This window comes from Aphidius gifuensis, linkage group LG3, assembly GCF_014905175.1.
Source record: "Aphidius gifuensis isolate YNYX2018 linkage group LG3, ASM1490517v1, whole genome shotgun sequence".
In the NCBI taxonomy this organism is placed as follows: Eukaryota; Metazoa; Arthropoda; class Insecta; order Hymenoptera; family Braconidae; genus Aphidius; species Aphidius gifuensis.
The window spans coordinates 23,293,372-23,311,055 of NC_057790.1; the positions used below are offsets into that span (position 1 = coordinate 23,293,372).

Consider the following 17,684-nt stretch of genomic DNA (forward strand, 5'->3'; position numbering starts at 1 on the left):
AAATTTTTAAATGATAATTTTAAAATTTGTACGAGAATAAAATTAACAATTGGAAAAAAATTAAGACATAATTTTGAATTATCTTTTTAAATTTTAAACAATAACGAAGATATTTCTTTTATGTGTATGAATTAATTAATGAATAAATTACTGTTGAAACAATTGGTAACAATATTTCATTTTTTTTTTTATTTTCATTGTTTTTTTTTTATGGCTGTCGGGATTTTTTTCTTTTCGTTGCATCTTAATAATGTTTTATCAGTTTGGTATTTGCACTGCATTGTAATACTGTTTTTTTTTTTTTATATTTTTTTTTGAGCTATAAAGCGAATAAGCACAAAGTCATGACGCAGCTAGTTGGTAACAAATCCTATTATAGAATTAGCTTGCCACAAAATTCGCCTTTTCACTGAAACAAGCTTCAACATCACCGAAAATTTTCTATTGTCTTTTGAAAATCTGAATATTCAATTGAAATTATCTCTGTTCAATACATTTTAGCAAAAAAAACATTTAAAAATAAATAAAAATAAAATGATACAGAAAAAAAAAGTTTATTCGTTTTTTTTTTTGAATGAGATTTTGCACTTTTTCTAATTGAATTAATAGTTTTTTTTTAAATTGCAAAATCTTGTGGGTGAATTTTTTATTTATTTATTTTTTATTTTCCTTTTACATTTATTTATTTTATTTTTTTTTTGGTATTTCCCAAATGGAATTCTCTTGCATTTGACTAGTGGTCTCTGGTTTTTTAGACTTTGTGGTCAGATAAACTGACCTGTTATCGACACTGAATTTTTCTTGACTAAGAAAATAAAAAAAACAAGAGATTTACTCAAAGATTTATTTAACAAAGTTTGTTTTTAAGATCGAGAATATTTTCTTCTGTTATCATTTTAATTTATTGTATTTTTTTTTTATTTAACTATCAGCAAATAATTAATTAATTATTTGTTCATAAAAATATGAAAACTATCAGCATTTTATTTCAAGTATTTTTTAGGAAATTATTAATCTATTAGAACAGTCACAAGTTGAAAATGATAAAAACTATTTTTTATATTTCCAAAAAAACTAAAATCACAAAAAAAAAAATATTTTTTTTTCAACACACTATGTTTTTTTTTTATCAAAACTATGTTGAATACAATAGAATTAATAAAACACAAAAAATTTATAAATAAAGGAAAGCTCCGTTCAACAAATAAAAAAAAAAAAATAACATTATATCTTTTTGAATATAAACACGCCATCGCGTGTTTAAAATGAGTATATTTTTTATCCATCCAAAGTTGATATAAAAATCTAGCCCACCAATCTTCACATCAATTTCTTATTCTTCTATATTCCAATTCTCAATTTTTCAGCAATCTATAAAACACAATTTTGTAAACTCAATTTACCATTTTTTTTTTTGTTCATTATCTTTACCTTCAATAAAAAAAAACATTTATTAAATTTATTAAAAATTTCTCTTTCGAAAACCCATTAGTAAATATTTTCAAAAATAATCAGGTGAATAGAAACAATTTCCAACTATTTCGAAACAATATTTCTTCATAGAACAAACATTATATAATTAATGCTAAAAGAAAATATTATCCCAAAACAATAGTGATTATCCTAAAATGATTGCACTATAACTTTTGGACTTTTAATTATCATTTTATTTTAATATATATTATTATTTATTGTTTTTAGATATTAATAAAAATAGCAGTGAGAATTATCCTTCGCACTGCAGTGACCACCTGTTGTTTATCATGCAGATTCACATTTTTAATATTTTTTTAAACACTCAACAAATGCGTATAAATTATCTACAAGTATATAAACAAAATAAAAAAAATTTATTTTTAATTTAAAGTGACTTTTCATTAGTTTCATTTTGATAATTATGATAAAAAACTTGTGTAGAATAATTAACAATGTCTGCCAAGAAAATACGCTTGATAAATTATTTTTAAAAATTTAACTAAAACATGGCACTTAATCATCTTTCAGTTAGAAAAAAAATGAATAAAAAAAATATTCTACTTATTGATTTATTTATTCATTAATAATATTCTAAAATTCTAATTTATAATTAATTTTGATTACAGATTTTACTGGGATCTTTGTATGCTGTTATTACTAGTTGCCAATTTAATAATTCTACCAGTTGCAATTAGTTTTTTCAATGATGATTTAAGTACGAGATGGATAGCCTTCAACTGCCTTTCAGATACAATTTTTCTCATAGATATTGTTGTCAACTTTAGAACAGGTAATTTCATATTAATTATTATTTAATAAATTTATTAATTAATTATACTTGTAATATTGTGTTTTTCTTTTTAAATTATATTAACAACACCTTGAATTATTTATTTCATCTACCTTAATTAAAATGACTTATACTTTTGGCTAATTTGTATATGTTACAATTAACTTACTCGACATTGGAAAACTTTATATCTTCATTAACATTATCACCATTTCCTTGTTGACAATGTGAAACAATTATTCACCTCATAACATTAATTACAATTATATTTATTAATTTATTATTATATAATTTAAAAAGTAAAATTTTATTATCGATTAATTATTTTAAATATTTTTTTTTTCATTAATTTAATAATGTCAATAAATTTATTTACAGTGTTTTTATTATAACACCAACAGTGCTCGTAAAAAAAAATAATAATATAAATACTATACAAAAAATTTGGTAATATAAAAAAGTTTCTATTTATTTTTTTTTGTCAAATCCACTGTCAAGTATTTTTTAAATTTTTATTGACTTTTTTATTTTCATCCTAGCTATCAAACTATCATCTGCAAACTCAATTTCTTTGTCATTCTATTGATATATTTTTCACACCAAATAAATTTAGTTTTCAAGAAAAATTAGGTCAATTGAAATATAAATGTGAATTTTCAATATAAAAACAAAAATATTATATAAAAAAAATTAATAAATTAATAATTATAATAATATTTTATAAAAGTTTATATAATTTTAAGCGAGTAAGTCAAGTTGGTCACAAGAGATTTACGTAGAAAGTAATCTCATCCGTGATGTAGAAATGAGAGAAAAAAATGTATGGTCACAGTCGTTACTTAACTCAAAAAACAGCACCCTTGGGTACTCCTTAGTAATATCAAGTCTCCATACCAATACCACAAAACTCATCATTCCAACATACAAAATTTCATATCTATTTCCGGCCTTAAATCCCCACGGAATTAATGGTCCGATCTGCTCTATCTTCATCATCTATATATTTTTTTTTTTTCTTTATTTCATTTATTTTTCTAACTATACAACAAGTAGTTTATTCGAGTTATGAATATAAAGTAATTTCATTTTTATTATTACAATAATAATTAATATTTGTGTATAATTTAAAAAAAATAAAAATATATTTTTAATGATGTTTCTTGTTACTGCAGGTATAATGCAACAAGACAATGCAGAACAGGTGATACTGGATCCAAAATTGATAGCGAAACACTACCTCAGAACTTGGTTTTTTCTTGATCTTATTTCTTCTATACCACTAGACTATATTTTTCTCATATTCAATCAAGTAAGTAAATTATTTTCATCTAGTTTTTTTAATTTTAATTACAATAATTATTTATTATTGAAAAAAGAAATATATTTTTTAATAAAATTCAATTTTTATTGTTTTAACAAGCAAAATAATAAATTATAATAATAATGGATATTTAATTTTAATATTTTATTATTTTCAAGTTTCAGGATTTTAGTGAATCATTTCAAATTTTACACGCTGGACGTGCACTTAGAATTCTACGACTTGCTAAACTTCTGTCACTTGTCAGACTTCTCAGACTTTCAAGACTTGTTAGATATGTATCACAATGGGAAGAGGTTTATGTAAGTATCATTATCATTATAATAATTTATTTTAATATTTATTTATGCACCAAAAATATGAAGCCATAAAAATAAGATTACTTTTATATCGCGTTGTCGTTTAAATTGAATAATTCAAAAATAATTAAACAACGTGGATAACTTTTTTTTTTTTTAATTTTAATTAAATTTTTTATTTGTTAAATTGTCGTTAAAGTGAAAAAAATAAATTTTTGACGGGTCATATTTTTCAGGCTACTAAATGACAATGTCAAAAGTTAAAAATATAAAATACGAGTTTAATTTTTTTTTCCTTTTTGATATAGTAAAATAAAAAAAATACGATAATAAAGTTTAAAAAATACAAAAGTATATAAAAAAAAAAGACAGGTTCTAATCAAACAGTGGTCAAAAATGTAGTTGTTAAAAACTTTGTCCATTCGTTACTCAAAAGGTCGTGTAAAAAAAAAGAGAAAAAAAAAAAAACTGTGCTCTTGAAACAGTGTGTTTCATTGGCTATTTTTTTTTGTCATTGGTGCCGACTATTTTTTTTTTTTTTCGGTAACGCTTTGTCAATCGTTATAGTGCAAAAAAAATAAACAAAAAGAATAGATAATCAACTAAATTGTCACGTGACTATTAAGATAAACAAATAAATCCAGAATAAAATTTATTTTTATTATTTATCAGCTATGAATTAGTTTATTTTTGATAAAAAAAATTTATCATTTAAAATGTCTTTTTTTTATTATTGGCTTTATTATTTTTCAAAGCAACAGTCAAATATTTTAAGTGATTCATTTATACGTTTTTTAATCATGGCAACGTAATCGCTCATTTTGATATATAGGTATTTAAAAAAAATCGAGAAAGTTACTGTATAATGTCGTGAAAAGGTCACAATGAAAAAGAGACACGCGACTTAATTTTAAGGAACCACAAAAGCACTCGACTCTTATACCTCTACTTTTCCTTTTTATATAATTTTTTTTTTCCAACTCAAAGCAACAACGAGAGGCTAAAAAACCCAACAAACCCTCAAACGCGTCTTTAAAATTTTTTGTTTATTATGAATTATTTTCTCTTTACCTTGAGTAAAAAATTAATTCACTACTTGTCACATATCAAAGCTTATATAACTTTGTATTAAAATTTAGTTCATAAAATATAATTAAACATACAATAATTTTTTTAACTAACCATTTTATTATTTAAATTATTATTTTTTATATTTATTGATTATAATTTATCACCTCTCGACGTTTATTGTTATTCACCACATATTTTCACTATTGTTGCAAATAAAAATATAAATGGGTCCTAAAAAAAAAAAAGTTAAATCCATCCTCAGAATAAAAATTTGAAAAATAAAATTATCATTAAAAATGGCACAATTTTTACAATGTCATCAATTAAATTTATTAAAATTATAAAATGTTTAATTAGAGCTTTTCAATAAACAACAATGTGAATAAAAATAAATTTTGCCATTTGCCATAAATGTATATTTAATGATTAAAATTAAATATATAATATTTAAAGTTATGTAAGAATATTGAGTGAAGGTTGATTGTGTTAATTTTGGGCATTGCAATTTGCAAACACGTAAAAATGGGTTTGCAGATACCCCTTTATCAACAACCGGAGAGACACTACGAGAGAAGGGCAACACCACCCCAACCAGATCGAACGAGCAAGGTGTGCCTGTCTAGTTATACCCAAAAAATAATGATAATTATTTTTTTTTTTTTTTTTTTAATATCGTAAACTTTGATGAAAGTTTATTTGTCCAATCCCATTGTTAAAAGCACTTGTTAATAATTAGTGTTGTTTATGTACGTTTCCCTAGGTCTGGATGATTATTGATTGTTCCTCCAAAGTTTTTTTTTTGTTTCTCTTTTTAGACTATTTTTAATGTATAATTTAATTGTTTTTTTTTATTTTTCAGTTTATTTTATTTTACAATGAAAAATTGTTAAATAATTTTAATGTTTTTTTTAATTAAATTCTTGGTAGTTTTATTTTTTTTTCTTAAAAAAAAATTAAAATATTTTTTATGATTTTTATGGTTTTTTTTTAGTTTTGATTTATTGATATTTTTATTTTGTCGTTTTCCTTGAAAAAGACTTTGAAATATTATAAATAATTGTAGTTTATTTGTGTATTTTAATTTTCAAGTACATAAAACACCACGTATTTCAAAATATTTTTTATTTTTCATTGAATATTTTTTTGTTATATAAATAAATTTAAATAATTTTTATATTTCTTGTTAAATTAATAAATAAAAAATATTTTTAAAATATGTGTGTGGCTTGAAAAAAATTTAATACAAATATACTTTGAAATAGTTTTTTTGTTTTTTAATGACATGTTTGTCTCGAATGTGTTTAAACGAGTCTTGCTGAAAAGTTAATTCCCCATGTAGGAAATGAAAAAAAAAAAATAAAAAATTTTTTTAGATGTGCTTATTAACATCAAAGAGATAATAAATAATTTTTTCAAAGTAAAATATTAAATAAATAAACTATACCACAAGTAAATTAATAAAGAAAAAATTCATCAAAATAAATAAAAAGTTATTTTAAAAAATTATTTATACTTTGATTAATAAATTTGATATTAAAATTCCCATTGGCCCCACTTAGGTTTGCTTGTTGAGTGTTACCTAATAAGCGTTAAAAAAAAAAAAAAAAAAAAAAGAGAAAATATATAAATAAGTGAAGATGTTTGGCAGTTATAAAGCCATTGATCTTTTGACGATGTCTCTTTGATCGTGATCAATAACTTTCACTTTCAATTTATTTATTTTTTTTTTTTTTTTATAAATAGTTGATTATTTTGTTGTTGCATTTTGATGTTTTACAAACATTATTAAATGTCTCGAGTCATTAGAACCCTTCTTATAATTATCTATACATAATCCCTTGTTTATAAATAATAATTTTAAGAAAATACTTTAAAAAATGGATTAAAAAAAAAAGATTATGTGTCTCTTTTGCTTGCTGCCTCGTGTCTGCTGATAATTGCTGCCTGATAATTGTAGATTATTCGCGATTTTAAAAAAAATATAATTATAATAATAATTCCAACTTGATATTCATATTCATTTTGCACGTGTGCACATATTATTTTTTTATTTTTTTATTTATTTAACTGCCTGTGGACATTCCTGGCAATTTTAATTTTAATTTTCTATACTTCTTGTTTTATCAAAAAATTATTATTTCAAATAAAAATAATTCTAATTTAAATTTTAAATAAATAAATGCTTTTTTTTTTTTGTATTTTAATCGTAAATGACGATCGAAAATATATTTTTTTTTTTTGTTATTTTCTTTATGAAAAAATTCGCGAGATTATTTTATATACTGTGACAATGAATAATTACACAATAGGAAAATCATCGACTCGAGTGTATTTCCGTTGACAATTTTTTAAATAAAAACAAAAAAAATATATTATAGAGATTATTTTTTATATACTGAAAATTCGTAACATCCGTTTGATAAAATAATATAATTTATCATCTGAATTTCAGTTGAATGGTGATAAATGTTTATGTAAATTTACTATAGCAAGTGTAAATTTACATAGTGTGTTTATTAAATTTACCCAAAATCTTTATAAAATAAAAAATTAATAAAACTTTATATAAAAATTAATAAAAAAAAAAAAAAATCAAGTCAACAAAAATCACGATAAACTTTTTTCATGTTTACTTACAATTTTTTATGCTAAATATTTATCAAATATTTTTTTTTTTCAATTTATATTCCATATATTTTCATATTTTTCAACATGTCAGTTTAAATTTTCAACGTGACAAATAATATTTTCATTTTACTGCTATAAATAATAATTTTTTTTACTTTTATCAGTAAATTCCTCAGGGTACTCAAACTTTTTTGATATAAACATAAATAAGCATTTAAAATAATACCAATAATAAGTATTTAAAATGATATATAAATAATAAATTAATATATAAAACCATTATATTTTATTTATAACATTGAGATTATGATACGATATGTAAAACATGAGATATAAAATTTTAAACTTTGTATTTTCATTATAGTCTCATTCATTGAACTAGGTCATTATAGAATATAGTTGAATTATTCAAAGTAACATTATTTAAATATTTTATAAATGTTTTAGAAATTTACTTATAAAATATTATTATAAATGTTTATCACTGATATGCACAAAAAAAAAAAAACAATTTTCCTGTTACAATGACATTTATACACAGGTAAAACAATTTATTAAAAATAAATATTCATTAAAAAAAAAAAAAAATTTATGAATACAATATGACACACCGGAAATGGGTCAAAGGTAATATCGACTTACCGCTAATTTTTTATTTTTAAAATACTTTTTTGGCACTTGAAAAAATGTACAAGTTTATTATTACAAAAAAAAAAAATACTAAAAATATTGTTGTTACTTTAAATATGTTGAAGAAAAAAAAGAGCATTTTGAAATTTATTTATATTTTAATATGAATAGTGTAATATTGATAAATAATTTGTTAATAGATTTTTTTTATTTTATTAATGATGATTTGTGTTGTCAAGAGATATGAAAAATGATGACATAGTAATAAACTTGTACATACGCACGAATGAACCAGAAATAAAATACCTGTCAATATTCAATAATTAACAAACAATCATAATATTAAATAACCCTCGAGTACAATGCATATTTATTTTTTATTTAAAATACTCAATAAATAATCATTAATAATTGTCATAATAATTATCATGTGCATCAAAAAAAAAAAAAAACTACATTGAGCTTAATGAGTAATAAAAACAAAAAATAACAATCATGATAATTCAAATGAAAAGATAAATTTAATTAATATTTATATGTAAATATAATATTATTATTATTTATATTTTTTAATTAAATTTATTAATATATTTTGTGCTTTTTTTTTATCAAATTTATCTAACTAACAAATAATTTTATCATTTTATTATTTCATTTAATCATATGTTAAAGTAAATTATTTATTTAATTGAATAATTAAAAATAATTTCAATTTCATCTTTATCTTCTCTTTTACTACTATGTCTTTGCTATGTCCCTTTTGCTTTTCTTTTGTTTCTAGATATTGCAGAACCTACAAAAAAAACGCACTGAGCGGAGGGGGCGCCTAAGCTCTGACAATTCAAATAAAAAGAAGGGTGGTTTCAACAAAAACGAACTTATTTTTAAGGTAACCCGTTCTTGTGAGGAAAAAAAAAAAAAACACAAATCAAAGTTATAGAACTTTTTAAAATGAATAAAAGAAATACGCTAAAATTCACTCACAATTCTAGCGCTGAGTTTTTTTTTGTTTTTAGAAAAATAAAAAAAAGTGTTGCAAATGTGCAAAAGTTTGACCGAATATTTCGAAACTCGATGGAATGAGGAAACGAATAAAATTTTCCATCATCTATTACTCCAAATATATGACCACTTTTTCTGTTTTTAAAAAAAAGAAAAATTATTTTTATCGCACTGTCACTTGAAATTTAATTATTAAAAAAAATTTTATTTTACTACAAAAATTTATCATATAAATAATCCAAAGTAATATTTAAATATGGATCATCCATATTTTCAATTAAAAAATAATAAATAATAACCAGAATGTTATTATTTTTTTTTATTAAAATTTAAATCCCCAAAATCCTCAATTTTTTTTATTAAAATTTTTCTATAATTATTTATCAAGTTAAAAATAAAAAAAAAAAATTTATCAATAAAATTTACATTTATAATATATTTAAATTGACAATGTTTAATTTAATTAATATCATTATTATTTATTTATTTTTTTTCATAAATTGTATGTGGAATATTTCGTTACCAAAATCCATCGATGTTTCGTACATTTGGGAATTTATTTAATGATAATAAATAAACACGTGGAATAATAAAATGATGGAGGGGATGACTGGAGTCCAGTTTAACCATCCTTTCTTTTCCATAATATATTATTTTAAAATTTTTATTTTAATAAATTTCGAATATTAATCGTTCATCTGCAGCGATAGATTTTTGTTGAGCTTAATTAAAAATTATTTAAGCAATTATGTAATAAATTTTCGTCTAGCGATAAAAAGTGTAATCAATTATTTAAATTTAATTATAAATTACATAAATTTTCAAAAATTTTAAAACTCCAGCAGTCGGATCATTAAGCAATCAAAAATTGAGTCTAGAATTTTTTTTCTTTTCATTATCAATTTTATCTGTATTTATTTTTTATTTTTCGTGCAATACTTATCATAACACAATTTAAAAATTATTTAAGAAATACTTTTGTATTATAAAATACTAAAAATAATTAAACTTTTAATCGCTAGACGATGATGTATTAATTCAGCAGTATTATTATCAATAGCTGCTTACATTATTGGGCGTCCCTCTCTGTTGCTTTTGTCGTTTTTATATTCATAAAGAAAAAAATTCCATCAACTTGAATTACCTGCAATAACAATGCTTATATTTAATAAGATAATTTTTTTTATTTTAATAAATGTCATTCAATGCTTGACTAGTTTCATTTCACCCATAGTTGCATGATAATCTCTTAAATTTTTTATTGCTAAATTAAAATTATTGCATTGCATGAATTTTATTTTAAAGCATCTGCTATTTATTTATTTTGTATTGTATTTTTTACACGTTTATAATGTCATTGACTTTTAGTGACAATCGTCAAGGTGAATACAAAGAGACAGTTTTTTTTTTAAAGTTGAAAATTTATTTTAATAAAATACACACTCACAACACAATGATGTAATTTTATTATAATTAATATTTTATTTTTAAATTAAACAAGCGACACAAATGATTTATTGTAGAATAAATTAAATATTCAATTATTATTTCGATTTAAATGTCAATTTTCATGTTGGAAATAATGTGATTTTTAAAAAAAATATGGAATGAGAAATAATTAAATTGTTATACATTGATTTACTTCTTGGCTCAAAATCAAAATTATACAAAAGCTGAACAGTTGATGGCAAATATTAGTCAGCAACAATTTAAATATAAGCGCAACATTTGTCCCTTTAACTTCTTTTATTTTCACTGTGAAAATTTTTTTAATTGTTCAAATATTTTTCATCAATTTATACTCAATTTATTTGTATGTTTATTGTTCATATCATCATGAAAATTTTATATTAATTAACAAAAGAAAAAAGTGAAAAAACTTCATCCAAGTTGAGATTAAAAATTTCAGTTAAAAAAAATTCATCAAACTTTATCTATTAACTTTTAACAACAGAAAAAAATAAATTTATATTTGAGACAGTTTTATAATTTTTATTTATTTTTTACTTTCAGTTGCAGATTTATGTTTTGCTAATAATTAAGTAGCTTTATAATTTTTTTTTTTTATTTCAGTTTTTTATAAAAATATTTCCAACAGTGGTTTTAATTTACAGACAAATAATTTTACAATTTTAACGAGTACTTTTGTGCACCACAAAAAGCACAGTTTATTTTTTAAATAACCAAAATATTGGCTCTAAAAAAAAATTAGATATATGAATATATTTTACCTGGAAAGTACTTACAATTTAAAAATATAATTTGAAAAAAATATAAGTAAAAAGGTTTGCACCGGCGCATAAAGAAAACCCTGAATTCCAGAATCTCATAACGCCCTTTGCCAAGAGATTGATTTTTCGTTTCGTCACTTGGCACAAATACACACATATATCGACCAACACAACAATAAAAAATTATGTATATATATTGTCAACATTGTACTTGAGTTAATCTCAATTATCAATATAAAAAATTAAAAGTTTCCATATAAAATATACACCAATTTGAGCAACAAACATATTTCGATACAAAAAAAAACATAGAAAAACTTATTTTAAATGTATATTATTTTATGGTTTTTTAAATTAATTACCCACCTGAATTATCCAAACAATTAACAAACCTAAAAAACAATTTAATATATTATTTTATTATGCTTGAGGTTTATATTGTTCCTATTTTTTTCGTACAAAAAATAATAATTTTCTATTTTTTATAATTGTATGTTTTTTTGGCATTTTGGTTTTTTGTGTTTAGCTTACTGTAGAAATTTTTATTTAATTTATTTACAGAATATTCAAGCAAGGTGTGTGTTTGTAATTTATTGTTATTATTATGTTGATGTATTTATTTATTTAAATGTTTTATTTTATTTGAGTTATTATTTGGAAAATAATAATTGAATAAAATCGATGCTTTACGTTTTTTTTGTTTGAAGATCGATAATTGTTTAAACAACTAATTTGATAAATATTTAAATTTTCAATTGATATATATTAAAATTTAAAAAAGTTTTAAATTTTTTAAGTTGTTGTTTTTTTATTTTGATAGTAGGTATTTATTTAACAATTTATTAATGATTATTTTTTGATGTTGGCAGTTTCTCAATATGGCATCAGTTTTTATGAGAATATTCAATTTAATATGCATGATGTTACTCATTGGTCATTGGAGCGGTTGTTTACAATTTCTCGTTCCAATGTTGCAAGGATTTCCTAGTAATTCTTGGGTTGCCATGAATGAATTGCAGGTAATTAAATTCTATATATATTTCGTCAATTTTTTTATATTAAAATTGTTTATTTATTTAGAAAAATAATTCTTAATTTTGAATAAAATTAAAATTTATATTTAAAAAATAATAAAATGAATAAATTTTCAATAAAAAAAGAGTATTATTTAATTTTTAGGATTCATTTTGGATGGAGCAATATTCATGGGCACTTTTTAAAGCAATGTCACATATGCTTTGTATTGGATATGGCAGATTTCCACCTCAATCATTGTCTGATATGTGGTTGACAATGTTAAGTATGATCAGTGGTGCAACGTGTTATGCATTATTTCTTGGTCATGCAACAAATTTAATACAATCACTTGATTCATCAAGACGACAATATCGTGAAAAAGTTAAACAAGTTGAAGAATATATGGCATATAGAAAATTACCACGTGAAATGCGTCAAAGAATAACTGAATATTTTGAACATCGTTATCAAGGTAAATTCTTTGATGAAGAACTTATACTTGGTGAGCTATCAGAAAAATTAAGAGAGGTAAATAACAATAAAAATATAATCTATCATTAAAGTTTTGACATTGATTAACAAATATTGTATTTACTTTTAGGATGTTATAAATTACAACTGTAGATCACTCGTTGCATCAGTTCCTTTCTTCGCAAATGCAGACTCAAACTTTGTTTCAGATGTTGTTACAAAACTGCGATATGAAGTCTTCCAGCCAGGTATATTTAATCATCCACATGTTTTTTCCATCAATAAAATTTGTCAATAAACTATAAAACTACAAAAATAATTAAATGTTTAAGGTGATATTATTATCAAAGAGGGTACAATTGGATCAAAAATGTATTTTATTCAAGAAGGAATTGTTGATATTGTCATGGCAAATGGTGAAGTTGCAACATCATTATCTGATGGTTCATATTTTGGTGAAATATGTTTATTGACAAATGCAAGAAGAGTTGCATCTGTCAGAGCTGAAACATACTGCAATTTATTTAGCCTCTCGGTGGATCATTTTAACGCAGTACTTGATCAATATCCACTAATGCGTAGGACCATGGAGAGCGTTGCCGCCGAGAGGTATAAGCTTTGGTTAGGTTTGTTCTATCGAGTTGGTGTGCTACTAGATGTTGATTCATTATCCATCCCATCATTATCATTAATTGTTTTATTTTTTTTTTTGATTCGTATATACTTCCAAAGATTATATTTGCTTTGATCAAGCTCCTTTTCATTGTTTAAAAAATCAAACAAACAAACAAAATTTTCAATTGAACATTAAAAATATTATACGAGGAAAATAGGTATGATGAATTTTCAAAAATTTCATATCATTTTTAAAATTATATAAAAATTTTAAAATATATGTGCGCAAAGATAGATTGGCCTTGATTAATTTTTATTCCTTTTTTTTTTTTTCTTATCACGCTGAGCGCAAAAAGCTTTGATACAGCAAGAAAGCCCAGCCAAAGTAGAGCAATTTTTTCCTAATTTTTTTGATATATTTTTATTATCTACCTGTGATAATTATCTCATTACATTCCAATAGTTAATTGATGGATTTTTTTTTTTTCTATAAAAACTCTTAACTCGATAGCTTACAAACTATAAACTATATTAATTATTAATAATTAATCTCCCTATTATTTAAGATAAATCTTTATATATGAATTTTTTTTTTTATTTACATTTGTTATTGTTTGTGTTGTTTTATTTATTTATATTATTTATTGTGTATGTGAGTGTGTACATGTGTTTTGTTTTTTTTTTTTTTTAAATCGACAAGTCTATCATTAAACAAAACTTTTGTTGAAGAAAAATTAAATATATTTTAGTTAAATTATATTGTAAAAAATATTGTTTATTAAATTAATATTAACGTGGGTTTTTTATTTATAATTAAATGTTAATTGACAAAAGTTTTGTTGAAAAAAAAAAAACAAAAGAAAAGCTTTATTTATCAGTGGTTGTTTGAGTTGTAACATTCCCTACGCTTAATACTCGTTATCTCAATGCAGGTTGAATAAAATTGGTAAAAATCCAAATCTTGTTGGACACAATGACGAGGATCTTGGCAGTGAATCAAAAACAATAAATGCTGTTGTAAATGCATTGGCTGAACAGGCAGCTCATGCAAGTGCCAGCGAAGAATCAGTGAGTTTTCAATTTTATATTAAAAAATTTAGACATACCAATGGGTTTAATGATGAATTAAAATTACAGGTACACAGTATGGAAATGAGAACACTTCCAGGTGGTCTATTACCAAGACCAAAGTCGGAAATTAATTTTGCAAGTCAACAATTATCAAGAGAAGGTCGTCGAACATTTCATAAAAGTGATACATTTCATAAAGACTCGTATCAATGACGACACTCGACTTACTAGCATACGGAACGTTACTGAATATATTTTATTGTGATTTTTCAAATAAATCACTGAGACACTTTTTCATCGCTTAATAACTTAAAGTGTCAATATATTCAGTAAATTTAATTTCTACCCTGAAATTTTAGGTAAAAAAAAATTACAAAAGTCTACCTTGGGTAGAAATTACTTGTGATTTTATTTCGTTTGTCAAACTGATAAACTAAAGAGAAAAAATATTTATCAAATCTAGCTGAGAAGAATTGAAAAGGAATGAAAAATAAATAATAATAAAAAAAATACGCCTAGGAATTAAAAGAAAAATATTAAAAATTGCGTGATAAATTGAATTGAATGAAAAAAAAAAAAAATATAATGAAATAATGTGGCATCAGGCCCTGAAAACTATGTTAAATTGTTGAGAGTTTTTTGGGCCAGAGGCATCGAACTGAAACGAAATATAGATAATAATAATCACGAATATAATAAATAGTTTTAAAAATATAAATAAATTATAATATCTTTTTACGATATTAAAGAAAATTTAAAAACAAAAACGCGATGTACTATAAACAATGGTATAAATAATACTATATAAATACTTACATGAAAAAATGTTTAAATAATAATAAAAACTGCAATTATAATAACTATCATTAACGCATTATTAGGAAAAAAAAAATTAATATACATTCAAAAAAAATCAGTGAAAATAATATATAAATTATAGAAACAAAAAAAATTGATAATTATAAAATTTTATAGAAAATTAATTCTGTTAATTTTCTTCTTTGTTTTGTTCGTTAAAAGTTTATAAAATTAATTTAAAAAATTAACTTTGTTATTGATTGATTGAAAGAGAAAAAAAAATTTAAACTGATTGATATTCAGTTATGAAAATTAGAAAGATAAAAAAAAATTGTTTAAATATATAAATTTGTATCATTTAATATTGATGCTTTTCTGAATTACTAAAAATAAATATTATTAATTTTGAAGGTATTAAAAAAATGTTATATTGAGTTTTTAGACAGTGCCTAGAATTTATTTTTTTTTTTTTTATAAATAATATAAATAATTGTTTTTTTTTATTTTTAAAAATAGTTGAAAAGTTTAGATAAATCTATAAATATAAAAGAGATTAATCGAGTTAATTTTTAAGCTTGTAAATATATATTTTAAGAATAAAAGTGTGAAAGTGAGAGAAATATTAATAAATGTTGTGTAAAAAGGACTATAAAAGACACAAAAAAATACATAAATAAATTAATAATGAAAAATAATATGTAAGATAACTATGGACGCAGGAAAAAAAAAAAAAAAAAACTATTTTAAAAAACTATTTTTCGGGATAAATTAATTATTAGAAGAAAAAAAAAAATTATGCCCTCGCGCTGTGCACACCCCTTTACACAAAAAAAAAAAAAAAAAAAACTATTACTTTTGCTTTTACACTAGAAAAAAAAAAAGAATCTAAAAAAATTGTATAATGATGATAAAATCATAAATACTAAAAATTAACAGAGGTATTATTTAAATAGTTAAAAATTATAATAATTTTTACTTTCATTATTTGTAATTTATAAATTTAATTTTTTATATTAATTTAAAGATTAATTACTAGTGAATAAATTGAAAGATAAATTGTTCATGAGTTGAAAAATGAAGAGAATTTTAATTTAAATAAAAAAAAATTGATAAATAACGAGTAAAATTATTATTTTTATTTTTTTTTCGTTGAAAAAAATTGAGCATATCAGAATATTTTTAAAATAAAGCACTTTGCGTTGGTCAATCAACTAAAAATTGTATTAAAAAAAAATGATAAACTCTATGATTAAATAAAATTCAAAATTAATTTTAAATAATTGTCGTTGAAAAAATAAAATATTGATAGATAAATTAGCTCATGATATGTGCCATCAGTGGAATTAGTAAAAAAATTATATTATTTCCATTTTCGTTTTGTTTTATTTTAATAAAAATTATAGGAAAAAATTTTTAAAAAATTAGAAACAATGAATTTATATAAAAAATTAAAATAAATATAAATTTATAAATTATTCTGTTATTTTTTACACGGTGATTAGAGGCTCGACGGCACGTGATTATTTAAAAAATTTAAAATAAATAATTTATTGACAATTTAATATAACTCATTTATAAATAAGTTTTATTTTACATTATCTATTTTTTATTTTGAATGATAAATTTAATTTTAAATAAGCAGGAGGTCCAGCTTTGCTTTTTTTAATTTTATTTTTGATCATTAGTGAGCCACAGATGTTAACGAAATAATTTTGTTTTTTTAACGAAAAAAAAAAAAAAGAAACCTCAAAGCCCCGAAGAAGAACAGATTAAGTCGTTGATCTTCCTTTAGTTTGTGTATCTAAAATTAAAACAACTAACACTATATTTTAAGCATTATTATTTACAATCACAATAATCAAAAGATTTTTCATAAATAATTTAACAACAAAATATTTAATGATCTATAATTGATTTTAATTTCAAGCCATGATAAAATTAATAAATACAATTAAAATGAAAATGATAATTTAGTTAACTAATATTCAATGATAAATTAAAATTTTTATTATTTATAATTATTATAAATTTTTAAAAAATTTAGCTGGGCGCACTACTACGACAATGTGTAAGAACTATTTTTATATTTCTCACCTTTAAATGAAATAGTAATTATTAATATAATCAGCGTTTGTGCGCGCCTTGTAAAAATATATCGTGAATATAATTTATAAAAATATAAATTAAATTGAAAAAATAATTAAAAAAAAAATATTAATATCACCTCAGCGTCAATTTTCTACGAAATAAATTGTGCAGATTAA

At 21.7% G+C, this 17,684-nt stretch overlaps 1 protein-coding gene across 7 annotated transcripts in view; it reads left to right on the forward strand.

The window, feature by feature from the left end:
- Positions 1-15,072, forward strand: part of LOC122853020 (potassium/sodium hyperpolarization-activated cyclic nucleotide-gated channel 2) — a 35,061-nt gene extending 19,989 nt beyond the window's left edge. Inside the window, exons 4-13 of one of the 7 annotated variants that reach the window (XM_044153205.1) lie at positions 2,103-2,266; positions 3,439-3,575; positions 3,746-3,889; positions 5,492-5,566; positions 12,318-12,467; positions 12,628-12,993; positions 13,067-13,184; positions 13,269-13,557; positions 14,484-14,619; positions 14,689-15,072. In XM_044153205.1, the coding sequence (XP_044009140.1) occupies positions 2,103-2,266; positions 3,439-3,575; positions 3,746-3,889; positions 5,492-5,566; positions 12,318-12,467; positions 12,628-12,993; positions 13,067-13,184; positions 13,269-13,557; positions 14,484-14,619; positions 14,689-14,835 (1,726 nt within the window). In that variant the 3' untranslated portion in view covers positions 14,836-15,072. Of the gene's footprint in view, positions 1-2,102; positions 2,267-3,438; positions 3,576-3,745; positions 3,890-5,491; positions 5,567-8,996; positions 9,105-12,317; positions 12,468-12,627; positions 12,994-13,066; positions 13,185-13,268; positions 13,563-14,483 lie in introns of all 7 variants that reach the window. The other 6 variants (XM_044153203.1, XM_044153204.1, XM_044153201.1 and 3 more) reach the window with 6 other exon arrangements.
- Positions 15,073-17,684: the final 2,612 nt, after the last annotated feature.